A 13,123-nucleotide genomic window follows, 5' to 3' on the forward strand; every position below is an offset into this window, starting at 1 on the left:
TGACCACTTTAAGAAAACTTTTATTCACAATATACGGGCCAAAATACATCACCATCAAGTCAGTCATATTCACTAGAACATGTATCTCTTTGGACATTAACAATATATATTCCTAAAGGTTGTACTTTGAACACTGGAATAGACAATAGTCTTAGAGGGGAAATGAAAGTGCCCTCTTGTGTCAAAGGATGTAGAAATAAAGGGTAGCACCTTCCCCACTCTCAGTCATGTATTATTCATCTCGTAGTTAAGACCATTAAGACCAATGGCTCAATAACATTAATTACATGAGCTTCTAAGACACAAATCATATCATGTAACATTCCTTTGGGGTTTTGACTGTGGGTTGTATGAAGGCGGTTTGAGTAGGAGTGCTGCTCTGCGTGGTTGTACGACCTCTGGATGGACATGGCAAGTGATCGTTTGACTCTGGTGTATGTGGCATGTGACTGACTGGTGTTGAATGATGATTTGATAGGAGGGGCGAGGAGGGGAAAGGAAGGTTGGTTAAGCATCCTTCTTCTTGATGATGAGGGGACCCACGTTGTCCCCAGTGATCTCGTTGTGCTTGGTATGGGAACCGTCACAGTAGGGGAACTGTGGGGAGATTGAAAAATCGTCGATACCCAAAGGGGAAATTTACACAAAGAAGTAAATAACATAAGGTATAATCTCACCAGCCATCTCCTTAAAAATCCCATAACAAACTATACTTCGCAAAACGGCCAAAGTAGCAAATTATAGTTGATAATGATAGTGAATAATTTGCCCTGAGACATAACTATAGACTGCTATGGCATCCAACTATGGCACCAGGGACCATAGGAGTCTACAGCCAAGTTTTAAGGCAAATAAAGGAAGAAGTGCCCACCTTCTTGGACCTCCAGCAGCGGCAGTAGACGGCCTTGCTGCCAATGTCTTCTATGTCGAAGCTGTGCACCACCTTGGCACTGTCCTTACACACACAGGTGTTGACCTGGCTTTTCTTACGCCCAGTGAAGTACCGGCTCACCAGGAAGCCACCTAGAGCAGCCGCCACAGCCACTGGCACTAGGACAGTCAGCTGGTCTGAAATTCAAGAACACATACAGGCATACATAAACAGAGAGAATGCACATGTACACTGTCAGCAGTTTTTGTAATTTTATCAGTAACTTACTGTATTAATCAACAGTATGACACTGTTTAACTGAATGTAGTAGTTTACGTAAATACCATACATTGTTTTACAGCACACTGTAAGACCTTTCTGTAATTTCAACAGTAAAACACAGTAGAATGCACAGTGAAATACCATAAATGTGTTTTACAGTATTAATTATGGTGCATTGTGGGAAAATGTTTGTGAGTGGGGAAAGAGTCTCTGGCTCCGAAACGTATTTTAAGGCATGCCTTGTAAGAGCCTATATTTGTTGTACCTGTGAGTGAGAATGCAGCACCCCCACATAATACAGTAATATCCTATATTTTAGGAATTCTACAAACCTTGTGTCACGTTCCTGACCTTATTTCCTTTGTTTAGTCTTTGTTTAGTTGGTCAGGACGTGAGCTGGGTGGGCATTCTATGTTTTGTGTTTCTATGTTGGGTTTGTTGTTTGGCCTAATATGGTTCTCAATCAGAGGCAGGTGTTTGTCATTGTCTCTGATTGGGAACCATATTAAGGTAGCCTGTTTGCACTGTTGGTTTGTGGGTGATTGTTTTCTGTCTTTGTGTTCTGCACCAGATAGGACTGTTTTCGGTTTTCACATTTATTGTTTTGTAGCTTGTAGTGTTCAAGTTATTATTCTTTATTAAACATGTTGAACACTAGCCTCGCTGCGTTTTGGTCCTCTCCTTCATCCCAGGAAGAAAGCCGTTACACCTTGTTCTGAAAATATACAGTAACATACTGGCCATTTAGCAAATCTGACCATAATTCTATTCTCCTGATTCCTGCCTACAAGCAAAAACTAAAGCAGGATGTACCAGTGACTCGCTCAATACAGAAGTGGTCAGATGATACGGATGCTACGCTACAGGACTGTATTGTTAGCACAGACTGGAATATGTTCTGGGATTCATCAATGGCATTGAGGAGTATACCACCTCAATCACCGGCTTCATCAATAAGTGCATCAACGATGTCATCCCCACAGTAACTGTACGTACATTTCCCAACAAGAAGCCATGGAATACAGGCAACATCCGCACCGAGCTAATGGCTAGAGCTTCCACTTTCAAGGAGTGGGACACTAATCCGGAAGCTTATAAGAAATCCCGCTATGCACTCAGACGAACCATCAAACAGGCAAAACGTCAATACAGGACTAGATTGAATCATACTACACCGGCTCTGACGCTCGTCAGATGTGGCAGGGGTTGAAAACTATTATGGACTACAAAGGGAACACCAGCCGCGAGCTTCCCAGTGACACGAGCCAACCAGACAAGCTAAATGCCTTTTAAGCTCGCTTTGAGGCAAGAAACACTGAAGCATGCATGAGAGCACCAGCTGTTCCGGACGACTGTGTGATCACGCTCTCTGTAGCCGATGTGAGCAAGACCTTTTTAAACAGGTCAACATTCACAAAGCCGCAGGGTCAGATGGATTACCAGGACGTGTACTCAAAGCATGCGCGGACCAACTGGCAAGTATCTTCACTGATATTTTCAACCTCTCCCTGTCCAAGTCTGTAATACCTAGATGTTTCAAACAGACCACCATAGTCCCTGTGCCCAAGATGGCGAAGGTAACCTGCCTAAATTATTACCGCCCCGTAGCACTCACATCGGTAGCCATGAAGTGCTTTGAAAGGCTGGTCATGGCACACATCAACACCATCATGCCAGAAACCCTAGACCCACTCCAAATCGCATACCGCCCCAACAGATCCGCAGATGACGCAATCTCAATTGCACTCCACACTGCCCTTTCCAACCTGGACAAAAGGAACACCTATGTGAGAATGCTGTTCATTGACTACAGTTCAGCGTTCAAAACCATATTCCCTACAAAGTTCCTCACTAAGCTAAGGACTCTGGGACTAAACACCTCCCTCTGCAACTGGATCCTGGACTTCCTGACGGGCCGCCCCCAGGCGGTAAGGGTAGGCAGCAACATATTTGCCACAGATCCTCAAAACTGCGGCCCTTCAGGAGTGCGTGCTTAGTACCATCCTGTACTCCCTGTTCACCCACGACTGCATGGCCAAGCACGACTCCAACACCATCATTAAGTTTGCTGACGACACAACGGTGGTCGGCCTGATCACCGACAACAATGAGACAGCTTATAGGGAGGTCAGAAACCTGGCAGTGTGGTGCCAGGTCAACAACTTCTCCCTCAATGTGAGCAAGACAAAGGAGCTGATCATGGACTATAGGAAAAGGAGGGCCGAACAGGCCTCCATTAACATCGACGGGACTAAAGTGGAGCAGGTCGAGAGTTTCAAGTTCTTTGCTGTCCACATCACCAACAAACTATCATGGGGCCAAGCTTCCTGACATCCAGGACCTATATAGTAGGCTGTGTCACAGAGGAAGGCTAAAAAAATAGTCAAAGACTCCCGTCACCCAAGTCATAGACTGTTCTCTCTGCTACCGCACGACAAGCGGTACCGGAGCTCCAAGTCAAGGACCAAAATGCTCCTTAACAGTTTCTACCCCCAAGCTGTAAGACTGCGGAACAAACTAAACTAATCAAACTTTTTTGGTTACTACATGATTCCATATGTGTTATTTCATAGTTTTGATGTCTTCACTGTTATTCTACAATGTAGAAAATAGTAAAAAAATAAAAACTTTTTACGGATATTGTATGTCGACACCTGCTCGAAAGAACATCTCATTCCAAAATCATGGGCATTAATATGGAGTTGGTCCCCCCTTTGCTGCTATAACAGCCTCCACTCTTCTGGGAAGGCTTTCCATTAGATGTTGGAACATTGCTGCAGGGATTTCAAATCAAATCAAATTGTATTTGTCACATGCGCCGAATACAACAGGTGTAGACCTTACAGTGAAATGCTTACTTACAAGCCCTTAACCAACAATGCAGTTTTAAGAAAATACCCCCCAAAAAGTAAGAGATAAGAATAACAAATAATGAAAGAGCAGCAGTAAATAATAATAGCGGGGCTATATACATGGGGTACCGGTACAGAGTCAATGTGCGTGGGCACCGGTGTCGAGGTAATTGAGGTAATATGTACAGGTAGGTAGAGCTATAGAAGGGACTATGCATAGATAATAACAGAGAGTAGCAGCAGCAAAGAAGTGGCAATGCAAATAGTCTGGGTAGCCATTTGATTTGCTTCCATTCTGACACAAGAGCTTTAGTGAGGTCGGGCACTGATGTTGGGCGATTAGGCCTGGCTCGCAGTCAGTGTTCCCATTCATCCCAAAGGTGTTCGATGGGGTTGAGGTCAGGGCTCTGTGCAGGCCAGTCAAGTTCTTCCACACCGATCTCGATAAACCATTTCTGTATGGACCTCGCTTTGTGCACGGTGGCATTGTCATGCTGAAATGGGAAAGGGCCTTCCCCAAACTGTTGCCACAAAGTTGGAAGCACAGAATCATCTAGAATGTCATTGTATGCTGTAGCGTTAAGATTTCCCTTCACTGGAACTAAGGGGCTTAGCCCGAAGGATGAAAAACAGTCCCAGACCATTATTCCCACCAAATGCTATATTTGGCACTATGCATTCAGGCAGGTAGCGTTCTCCTGGCAACTGCCAAACCCGGATTCGTCCGTCGGACTGCCAGATGGTAAAGTGTAATTCATCACTCCAGAGAACCCGTTTCCACTGGTCCAGGCGGCGAGCTTAACACCACTCCCAGCCGACGCTTGGTATTGCGCATGGTGAACTTAGGTTTGTGTGTGGCTGCTCGGCATGGAAACCCATTTCATGAAGCTCCTGACAAAGAGTTATTGTGCTGACGTTACTTCCAGAGGCAGTTTGGAACTCGGTATTGAGTGTTGTAACCGAGGAAAGACGATTTTTACGCGCTACGCACTTCAGTACTCGGCGGTCCCGTTTTGTGAGCTTGTATGGCCTACCACTTCGCAGCTGAGCCGTTGTTGCTCCTAGATGTTTCCACTTCACAATAACAGCACTTTCAGTTCACCGGGGCAGCTCTAGCAGGGCAGAAATTTGATGAACTGACTTTTTGGAAAGGTGGCATCCTGTAATGGTGCCACTTTAAAAGTCACTGAGCTCTTCCGTAAGGCCATTCTTCTGCCAATGTTTGTCTATGGAGATTGCACGGCTGTGTGCTCGATTTTATACACCTGTCAGCAATGGGTGTGGCTGAAATAGCCGAGTCCACTAATGTGTACATATATATATAGTGTATATTAATGTGTGCCTTACGTGCCTTAAGTGGCTATATTTGTTGCACCCATTAGTGAGAGTACTGTACCAATTTAAGTGATATGTGGTGGTAGTTCCCTAACAATTAAATGTATATAGGGATCAAATCAGAGTGGTGTCATGTCTTTAACCTTTTAATGTTTTAATATTTACCCATGTCCATTTGATCTGTGTTGCCCCGTAATCACAGCCAGTTTGGAAGCCTTTGGTTAGGCCTCTAGAAGTGCAAGTGATGTAAAACACCTAGTTTTCATGAATATGCTGTTATATGCAAATACCTACAGCAAACCTGCTTGCTATAATCCCTTGTAATTAAAAAATATATATATACAATTTTCTTGCAGTTAAAAGTAAACTTTTACAGTGTTTCATTGCTCTGCCATCAAGTTACTGTGAACATGATTAACTACAACAGTTTCAGTAACGGTTAAAGAAACTTTTTACTTGTAAATCAGATTACAGTAAAAATATTGGTACCAAAAAATGTACTACTGTGAAATGGATTACAGTAGCTGTACGGGCCAATTGCTGCCAGTAAATTACTGTGCATTTTACAGGAAATGTTTTACAATGTACAGACCAAAAGTCAGAAAATGCATATTTACTGTGAAACTTCAATTAATAGCCCAGGCTTTTATTTGCTGAAATTACTGAACACAACAGGCACTTATTAGAGAAAGGTTCTATTAAGTTTTCATGTACTGAATAAAAATCTAATGTTTCCATCGCATTTTCAACTCTATGGATAGTTTGTCAAACTGTTGCATTAAATAGCAAATGTCTCTACTCTAGTCTTGGCACGTGCGCTCTAGCCAACAGCTGACAGATACAGTGCTGGTAGGCTAGACTACATGATGAGATTATAGATAAGAGTGAGAATGTTTTTATTTGTCAAAACGGCAGTCAAGCATTGATCATCATGTCACCAGAATAAGACCCTGGAAATCCATTGGAAAGGAGCATCATCAAGCTCATCACCGTGCACTTTCACCACCCTGTGAAGTTCATCATAACTTATTTCATCTGAAGTGTAATTTAAACTGCATGGTTTCTCGAGTCGTAGTGGGAGATCCACACATCATGTCATCGCCTGACTTCAAGTTTACTTCGATATAAAGGTGTTTCCATCGTCATTGCTTGCATAATTCATTTTAAAGACACAAAAAGATCCCAACATGTCGAATGAACAAATGATCTGTCGGCATTTATGAAATTGTACCGAAACTTCCTGTTTCCATCAGAGCTGTCATTTTTTTTATATGGTATGGCTTTACTCACATAAAAACTGTTGATGGAAACGTGGTAACTGACAGAATAATTATCCTCCTTGACTGTGCGTTTTCGGCAGTTCTGACTTTCGCCACTAGAGGGCGATCAGTCAATTTCTGGGGGTCTGTACTCCCGAAGTTGTTGACTGTTTTTGTGCCTGCCAGTTAGCTAGCAGTTCTCAGCTGTTACCAGCACTGAGGTAAAATAAGAACTTTAGACTGTGTCGAAGATTTTCGCCTGTTGCTTTCAAGGTAATTATCATGCTGAAACATGAGGTGGGCCAACATGGCAGATGATGGGCACAGCAATGGGCCTCAGGATCTCGTCTCGGTATCTCTGTGCATTCAAATTGCTGTAAATAAAATGCAATTGTATTTGTTGTCCGTAGCTTATGCCTGCCCATACCATAACCCCACAACCACCATGGGCCACCCTGTTCACAACGTTGACATCAGCAAACTGCTTACCCACACTTTTATTTATTTGACCTTTATTTAACCAGGTAGGCTAGTTGAGAACAAGTTCTCATTTGCAACTGCGACCTGGCCAAGATAAAGCAAAGCAGTATGACACAGACAACAACACAGAGTTACACATGGAGTAAACAATACACAAGCCAATAACACAATAAACAAGTCAATGACACAGTAGAAAAAATAAAGTCTATATACAGTGTGTGCAAAATGCATGAGGAGGTAGGCAATAAATAGGCCATAGCAGCGAATAATTACAATTTAGCAGATTAACACTGGAGTGATAAATGAGCAGATGATGATGTGCAAGTAGAGATACTGGTGTGCAAAAGAGCAGAAAAATAAATAAAATAAAAACAGTATGGGGATGAGGTAGGTAGATTGGGTGGGCTATTTACAGATGGACTATGTACAGCTGCAGCGATTGGTTAGCTGCTCAGATAGTTGATGTTTAAAGTTGGTGAGGGAAATAAAAGTCTCCAACTTCAGCGATTTTTGCAATTAGTTCCAGCCACAGGCAGCAGAGAACTGTAAGGAAAGGCGGCCAAATGAGGTGTTGGCTTTTGGGATGATCAGTGAGATATACCTGCTGGAACATGTGATACGGGTGGGTGTTGTTATCGTGACCAGTGAACTGAGATAAAGCGGAGCTTTACCTAGCAAAGACTTATAGATGACCTGGAGCCAGTGGGTCTGGCGACGAATATGTAGCGAGGGACAGCCGACTAGAGCATACAGGTCGCAGTGGTGGGTGGTATAAGGTGATTTGGTAACAAAACGGATGGCACTGTGATAGACTGCATCCAGTTTGCTGAGTAGAGTGTTGGAAGCTATTTTGTAGATGACATCGCCGAAGTCGAGGATCGGTAGGATAGTCAGTTTTACGAGGGTAAGTTTGGCGGCGTGAGTGAAGGAGGCTTTGTTGCGAAATAGAAAGCCGATTCTAGATTTGATTTTGGATTGGAGATGTTAAATATGAGTCTGGAAGGAGAGTTTACAGTCTAGCCAGACACCTAGGTATTTATAGTTGTCCACATATTCTAGGTCGGAACCGTCCAGGGTGGTGATGCTAGTTGGGCGGGCGGGTGCGGGCAGCGAACGGTTGAAAAGCATGCATTTGGTTTTACTAGCCATACACGTGGTCTGTAGTTGTGAGGCCGGTTGGGTGTACTGGCAAATTCTCTAAAATAACGTTGGAGGCGGGTTATGGTAGAGAAATTAACATTCAATTCTCTGGCAACAGCTCTGGTGGACATTCCTGCAGTCAACATGCCAATTGCACGCTCCCTTAAAACTTGAGACATCTGTGCCATTGTGTTGTATCCACATTTTAGAGTGCCCTTTAATTGTCCCTGCACAAGGTGCACCTGTGTTATGATCATGCTGTTTAATCAGCTTATTGATATGCCACACCTGACAGGGGGATGGATTATCTTGGCAAAGTGAAAATACTCACTAACAGGGATGTAAACACATTTGAGCACAACATTTGAGAGAAATAAGCTTTTTGTGCATATGACATTTTGGGGGAGATTTTTATTTCAGAAGAACACTTTACATCTTCCGTTTATATTTTTGTTCAGTGTAAAATGTTTATATCTTATGCTGTGAGTGAAGGGGGTCAAAAATCGAGCAGTGGAACCCTTGTCCTTGGTTTAGCAGCCAATGCCTAGCAGTTTCTTACAGGCCTTACTGGCAATAAAAACGGATGATTGACATAATTTTTTAAAACTATTATTTAATGTAACAAATCAAACATTAAACCTCTTCAACAATTCATGGTAATTCATGGTAACCTCGTAAATAATTTATTTAGACCCCACATTTATTTGAAACGTGTTTATTTGCTGAAATCAATGTGTGCATTTGCGCCACTGTTTGCTGAAATTAATGTGTGCCCTTGCCCGGCTATTAAAAGGGACGGGCAGGTATTTGAGACTGCGTTTAATTAAAGTTTTAAGGTATGCAGAAAGGATTTTCACCTTACAGAAGACCAGGTTTTCCTCTTTAACCTTGTAATAAAGGTCTATAAACAACACTATTACTCAAGTTCCGTTTTTTGAAACGCTATTAGGAAGCATACTGGACCTACAGGATAGGTCCGGGGTAAAATGCCTATTCTCTGTGCTGTTTTTAATCCATGAATATATGCACACGTAGGCTATTAGTGTATCACAACACAAGAAATGTGGCTAGACTACACGCCTCTTCTTATTTTAAAATGTGAAAAGATTAGCCTACTATGGTAGGTCTACATTGCCATGGCGATTAGAATGGACATCTTAGACATTGGTTTTAAACATAACAATACTTCTCTAGCACGACCGACTGCCACAACTGCTCCAATATATTGCCTGGGCCTTAGCTCCACATAACCCGCTATGAAATCTGATATCGCGGCACTGCTGGGCCAACATGCGTTCTGGAGCTCTGCGCACGCACGTAAACGGAGAAAGGCGATTTACTGGTTGGAATCTACAACTGTACTATGGTCAATAAAATGGCAGATAGCATAGAGCCACATTTATTTTCATAAGTAGGTTTATGAAAACAATCGAGTTTGTCAAGGATTTGGAGAGCAAGAACTGTTGAGCACAGGCTACAGCGGCTTAGCTGCAGAAGTAATGGCCACACACAAACCACCTGACACAGACTAGCGAGGTGCACTGGGCTGACTGGTGGTAAGGTTGTCCTAACCTGGTTAAATTGATTGGTAAATGTCTACTGTCCTGATCAACAACCTGCTACGCAACTGACTATATTTATGGCTTCTCTCAAATGGTTGCTTTCAAGTATCATTGGGTGCAGTGGGCTAATGATTGTAGTAAACAAGGTAAATGTCCTTATATTTAGGCTACATAATTTGTGTTTACAGGGACTGGAGCTGTGCCTAAATATGGCGAGTGTTTTGAATAGATCAACTGTTCATTATTAATAGACAGACTATTCACAGGGTCTTTTCATAAAGTTCACTTCGGCAGCCGTTAACTTAGAGAACTATAAAAGCAATTGCTTTACCTTTCGACATCTGGAATCCATGACTCTCGATTACTACTGGGGTTGACATTGGCAACGATGGAATTGGAGGTAACGGTAAACCTTGGGTTGCCAGCCTGTCGGTTGGTCGGTGTTATGTTTGGGTCTTGCGCACCAAGGTCAATCAGAATAAATCTGAACCCTGTCCTTTCTGACCGACTGTACCAGCCCAGACTGAACGACGTCACTGGTGTGATGACCAATAGGACCGGCCAATCAATCCCATTATCAAAATGGTTACAAGCTAACTGTAGGTCAGGGTTCGCCAACTGACCGCCCGCGGCCCATTTATTTTGGCCTCAACTTTTCTGAGCAAATAAACATATTTAATCATCTTCATTGTTGGAAACAAAAAATGGTTAAAGACGAGCAAATAAGCTACATGTGATTTTAATTTTGTAAATCTGTTCCACAGTATTCCCGTGCATAAGAGACATGTGATTTTATACAAATTAAATTGTTTTAGTCAAATATATCTGTATGCAGAAAAAAATGTTTTGCTCGTGTAACAGGGTTGGTTATGTTTCCACTTGCCTCTAAAGAAATGTGTATTTGATGTTCAAGCATTCTTATTGGTTAGTTCAACTCTGATGACAATAAGGGGTGTTGTGATTGGTCCCGCTTGCAGATAGGGGGAGATCGCGAACGTCAGGTCTTCCCAGTAGGAAAATGTGATGCAAGGGCTAGGTCACGTTCTGAATACTGTTTTCTATTTTCTATTTTACAATGTGTACAAGTTTGCTGTACGTTACCGATTTTATACATGTGTGGGTATATGGTACCTGTTAGGGATTGAGGGGCTTTCTGGGATGTGCTTTGGCATATGATTGCTGTAAATACGTGTGTTAGCTAGCATACACCGATGTCATGGTCACATAAGCCACGGCTAACACAGTTGTCTTCATGCTACAGATTTTGCCATCGACAGCCATCAATACTGTTAAGCCCTGCACAACTAACGTGCTGTTTCCCATTTAACAACAGGTATTTACACATGTTATATTTTGTATTGTATTTTTGTATTTTGTTCGCCCAGTAGGAAAATGTGATGCAAGGGATTTTGCCATCTACAGCCATCAATACTGTTAAGCCCTGCACAACTAACGTGCAGTTTCACATTTAACAACATAAATAAATGATGCTCAACTGGGACCACTGGCCGAAGTGATTTATTATGAGAAAACAACGCATGGAGAGTACATAAAACATCTGTTACACTCGCGCTGTATATATCGGTCCCCTAATGCAGCATTAGTAAAGGCCTACTTTTGTGATTTTTTTAATTTACTAAATATATTTGAGTGTTTACCAGCGTTTGTAACTGGAGCCTGACAATTATCTGTACAAAACAGTAATTTTGATAATACTCGTGGAATATAAAAATACTTGCTTGATATGCTTTCCAGTTTCTTGAAATACTTTGCAAATGCAACTTATTTCGATGTGAAAACTGAAATGGTCTATTCATTCCTTTTACATTTTTGTACTGTGTATGCTCTTATCCAGAGCAACTTACAGTAATGAGTGCATACTTTTTCATACTGGTCCCCGTGAGAATTGAAACCACAACCCAGGCATTGCAAACACCATGCTCTACCAACTGAGCCACATCACAAACCATTTGATGTCGCAAAGAACTCAATTACTGTATTGTGCATTGTTATTCATGGTGATGGAAAGTCAACAGGTAAAAGGTATGACCAGCCTATGGACAATACATTAATGTACATTGACGTTGTGGTTTGAAAGGATGGTAAATTAATACTGCACAAAAAGTTCTTCCCATGTTATTTGATCAAGAAAAATATTTAATTTGATGTGGATGTTTTGTGTCTTTGCCCATAACTTTGTTTGAGGACAGGGTTTTGTTCTTTCCGGATTCCAATAGAATGACAACTGCAGAGAAAGTGACAGGGAAACAACTCTTACAATTCCAACTATTGAATCCTGCAAGATACTGTTCTTAATTACACAACTACCTTTTTGGCAAAGCAGAAAAAATGTTTTTGCCTGTGCTACATATGTAAACTCAGCAAAAAAAGAAACCCTTTTTCAGGACCCTGTCTTTCAAAGATAATTTGTAAAAATCCAAATAACTTCACAGATCTTCATTGTGAAGGGTTTAAACACTGTTTCCCATGCTTGTTCAATGAACCATAAACAATTAATGAATATGCACCTGTGGAACGGTCATTAAAACACTAACAGCTTACAGACGGTAGGCAATTCAGGGTACAGTTATGAAAACTTAGAAAGGCCTCTAGTGTCCTACTGACTCTGAAAAACACCAGAAGAAAGATGCCCAGGGTCCATGCTCATCTGCGTGGACGTGCCTTAGGCATGATGCAAGGAGGCATGAGGACTGCAGATGTGGCCAAGGCAATAAATTGCAATGTCTGTTCTGTGAGACGCCTAAGACAGTGCTACAGGGAGACAGGACGGCGAGCAGATCGTCCTCGCAGTGGCAGACCTCGTGTAACAACACCTGCACAGCAAAACAACTGCCCGAGTTAAACCAAGAACGCACAATCCCTCCATCAGTGCTGACTGTCCGCAATAGGCTGAGAGAGGCTGGACTGAGGGCTTGTAGGCCTGTTGTAAGGCAGGTCCTCACCAGACATTACCGGCAACAACGTCACCTATGGGCACAAACCCACAATCGCTGGACCAGACAGGACTGGCAAAAAGACCTCACAGCCGAGTCGCAAATTTGTCTCAACAGTGATGATGGTCGGATTCGCGTTTATCGTCAAAGGAATGAGCGTTACACCGAGGCCTGTACTCTGGAGCGGGATCGATTTGGAGGTTCCGTCGTGGTCTGGTAGCGATGTGTCACAGCATCATCGGACTGAGCTTGTTGTCATTGCAGGGAATATCAATGATGTGCGTTACAGGGAAGACATCCTCCTCCCTCATGTGGTACCCTTCCTGCAGGCTCATCTTGACATGACCCTCCAGCATGACAACGCCACCAGCCATACTGCTCGTTCTGT

The 13,123-nt window shown here is 42.6% G+C and overlaps 1 protein-coding gene across 1 annotated transcript; it reads right to left on the reverse strand.

Annotated features, from left to right (window-relative positions):
• Nucleotides 1-10,282, reverse strand: zgc:110843 (uncharacterized protein LOC541492 homolog). Its single transcript, XM_038993598.1, has 3 exons — nucleotides 10,113-10,282; nucleotides 872-1,068; nucleotides 1-597 (listed from the first exon to the last, which is right to left on the reverse strand). Exons 1-3 carry the CDS (start codon nucleotides 10,159-10,161, stop codon nucleotides 508-510), a joined length of 336 nt encoding a protein of 111 aa, XP_038849526.1. The 5' UTR covers nucleotides 10,162-10,282; the 3' UTR covers nucleotides 1-507.
• Between the last annotated feature and the right edge of the window lie 2,841 nt (nucleotides 10,283-13,123).

The sequence above is a fragment of the Salvelinus namaycush genome, chromosome 5 (assembly GCF_016432855.1).
Source record: "Salvelinus namaycush isolate Seneca chromosome 5, SaNama_1.0, whole genome shotgun sequence".
NCBI lineage: Eukaryota > Metazoa > Chordata > Actinopteri > Salmoniformes > Salmonidae > Salvelinus > Salvelinus namaycush.

What these genes read in the sequence shown, in the direction of transcription:
- zgc:110843 (XM_038993598.1), bottom strand. Translation starts at nt 10,161, where the DNA reads ATGTCAACCCCAGTAGTAATCGAGAGTCATGGATTCCAGATGTCGAAA. An exon ending in TGGATTCCAGATGTCGAAAG is followed by an intron (nt 1,069 to 10,112) that starts GTAAAGCAATTG and finishes CTTGAATTTCAG; the next exon opens with ACCAGCTGACTGTCCTAGTG. An exon ending in GCTGCTGGAGGTCCAAGAAG is followed by an intron (nt 598 to 871) that starts GTGGGCACTTCT and finishes ATCTCCCCACAG; the next exon opens with TTCCCCTACTGTGACGGTTC.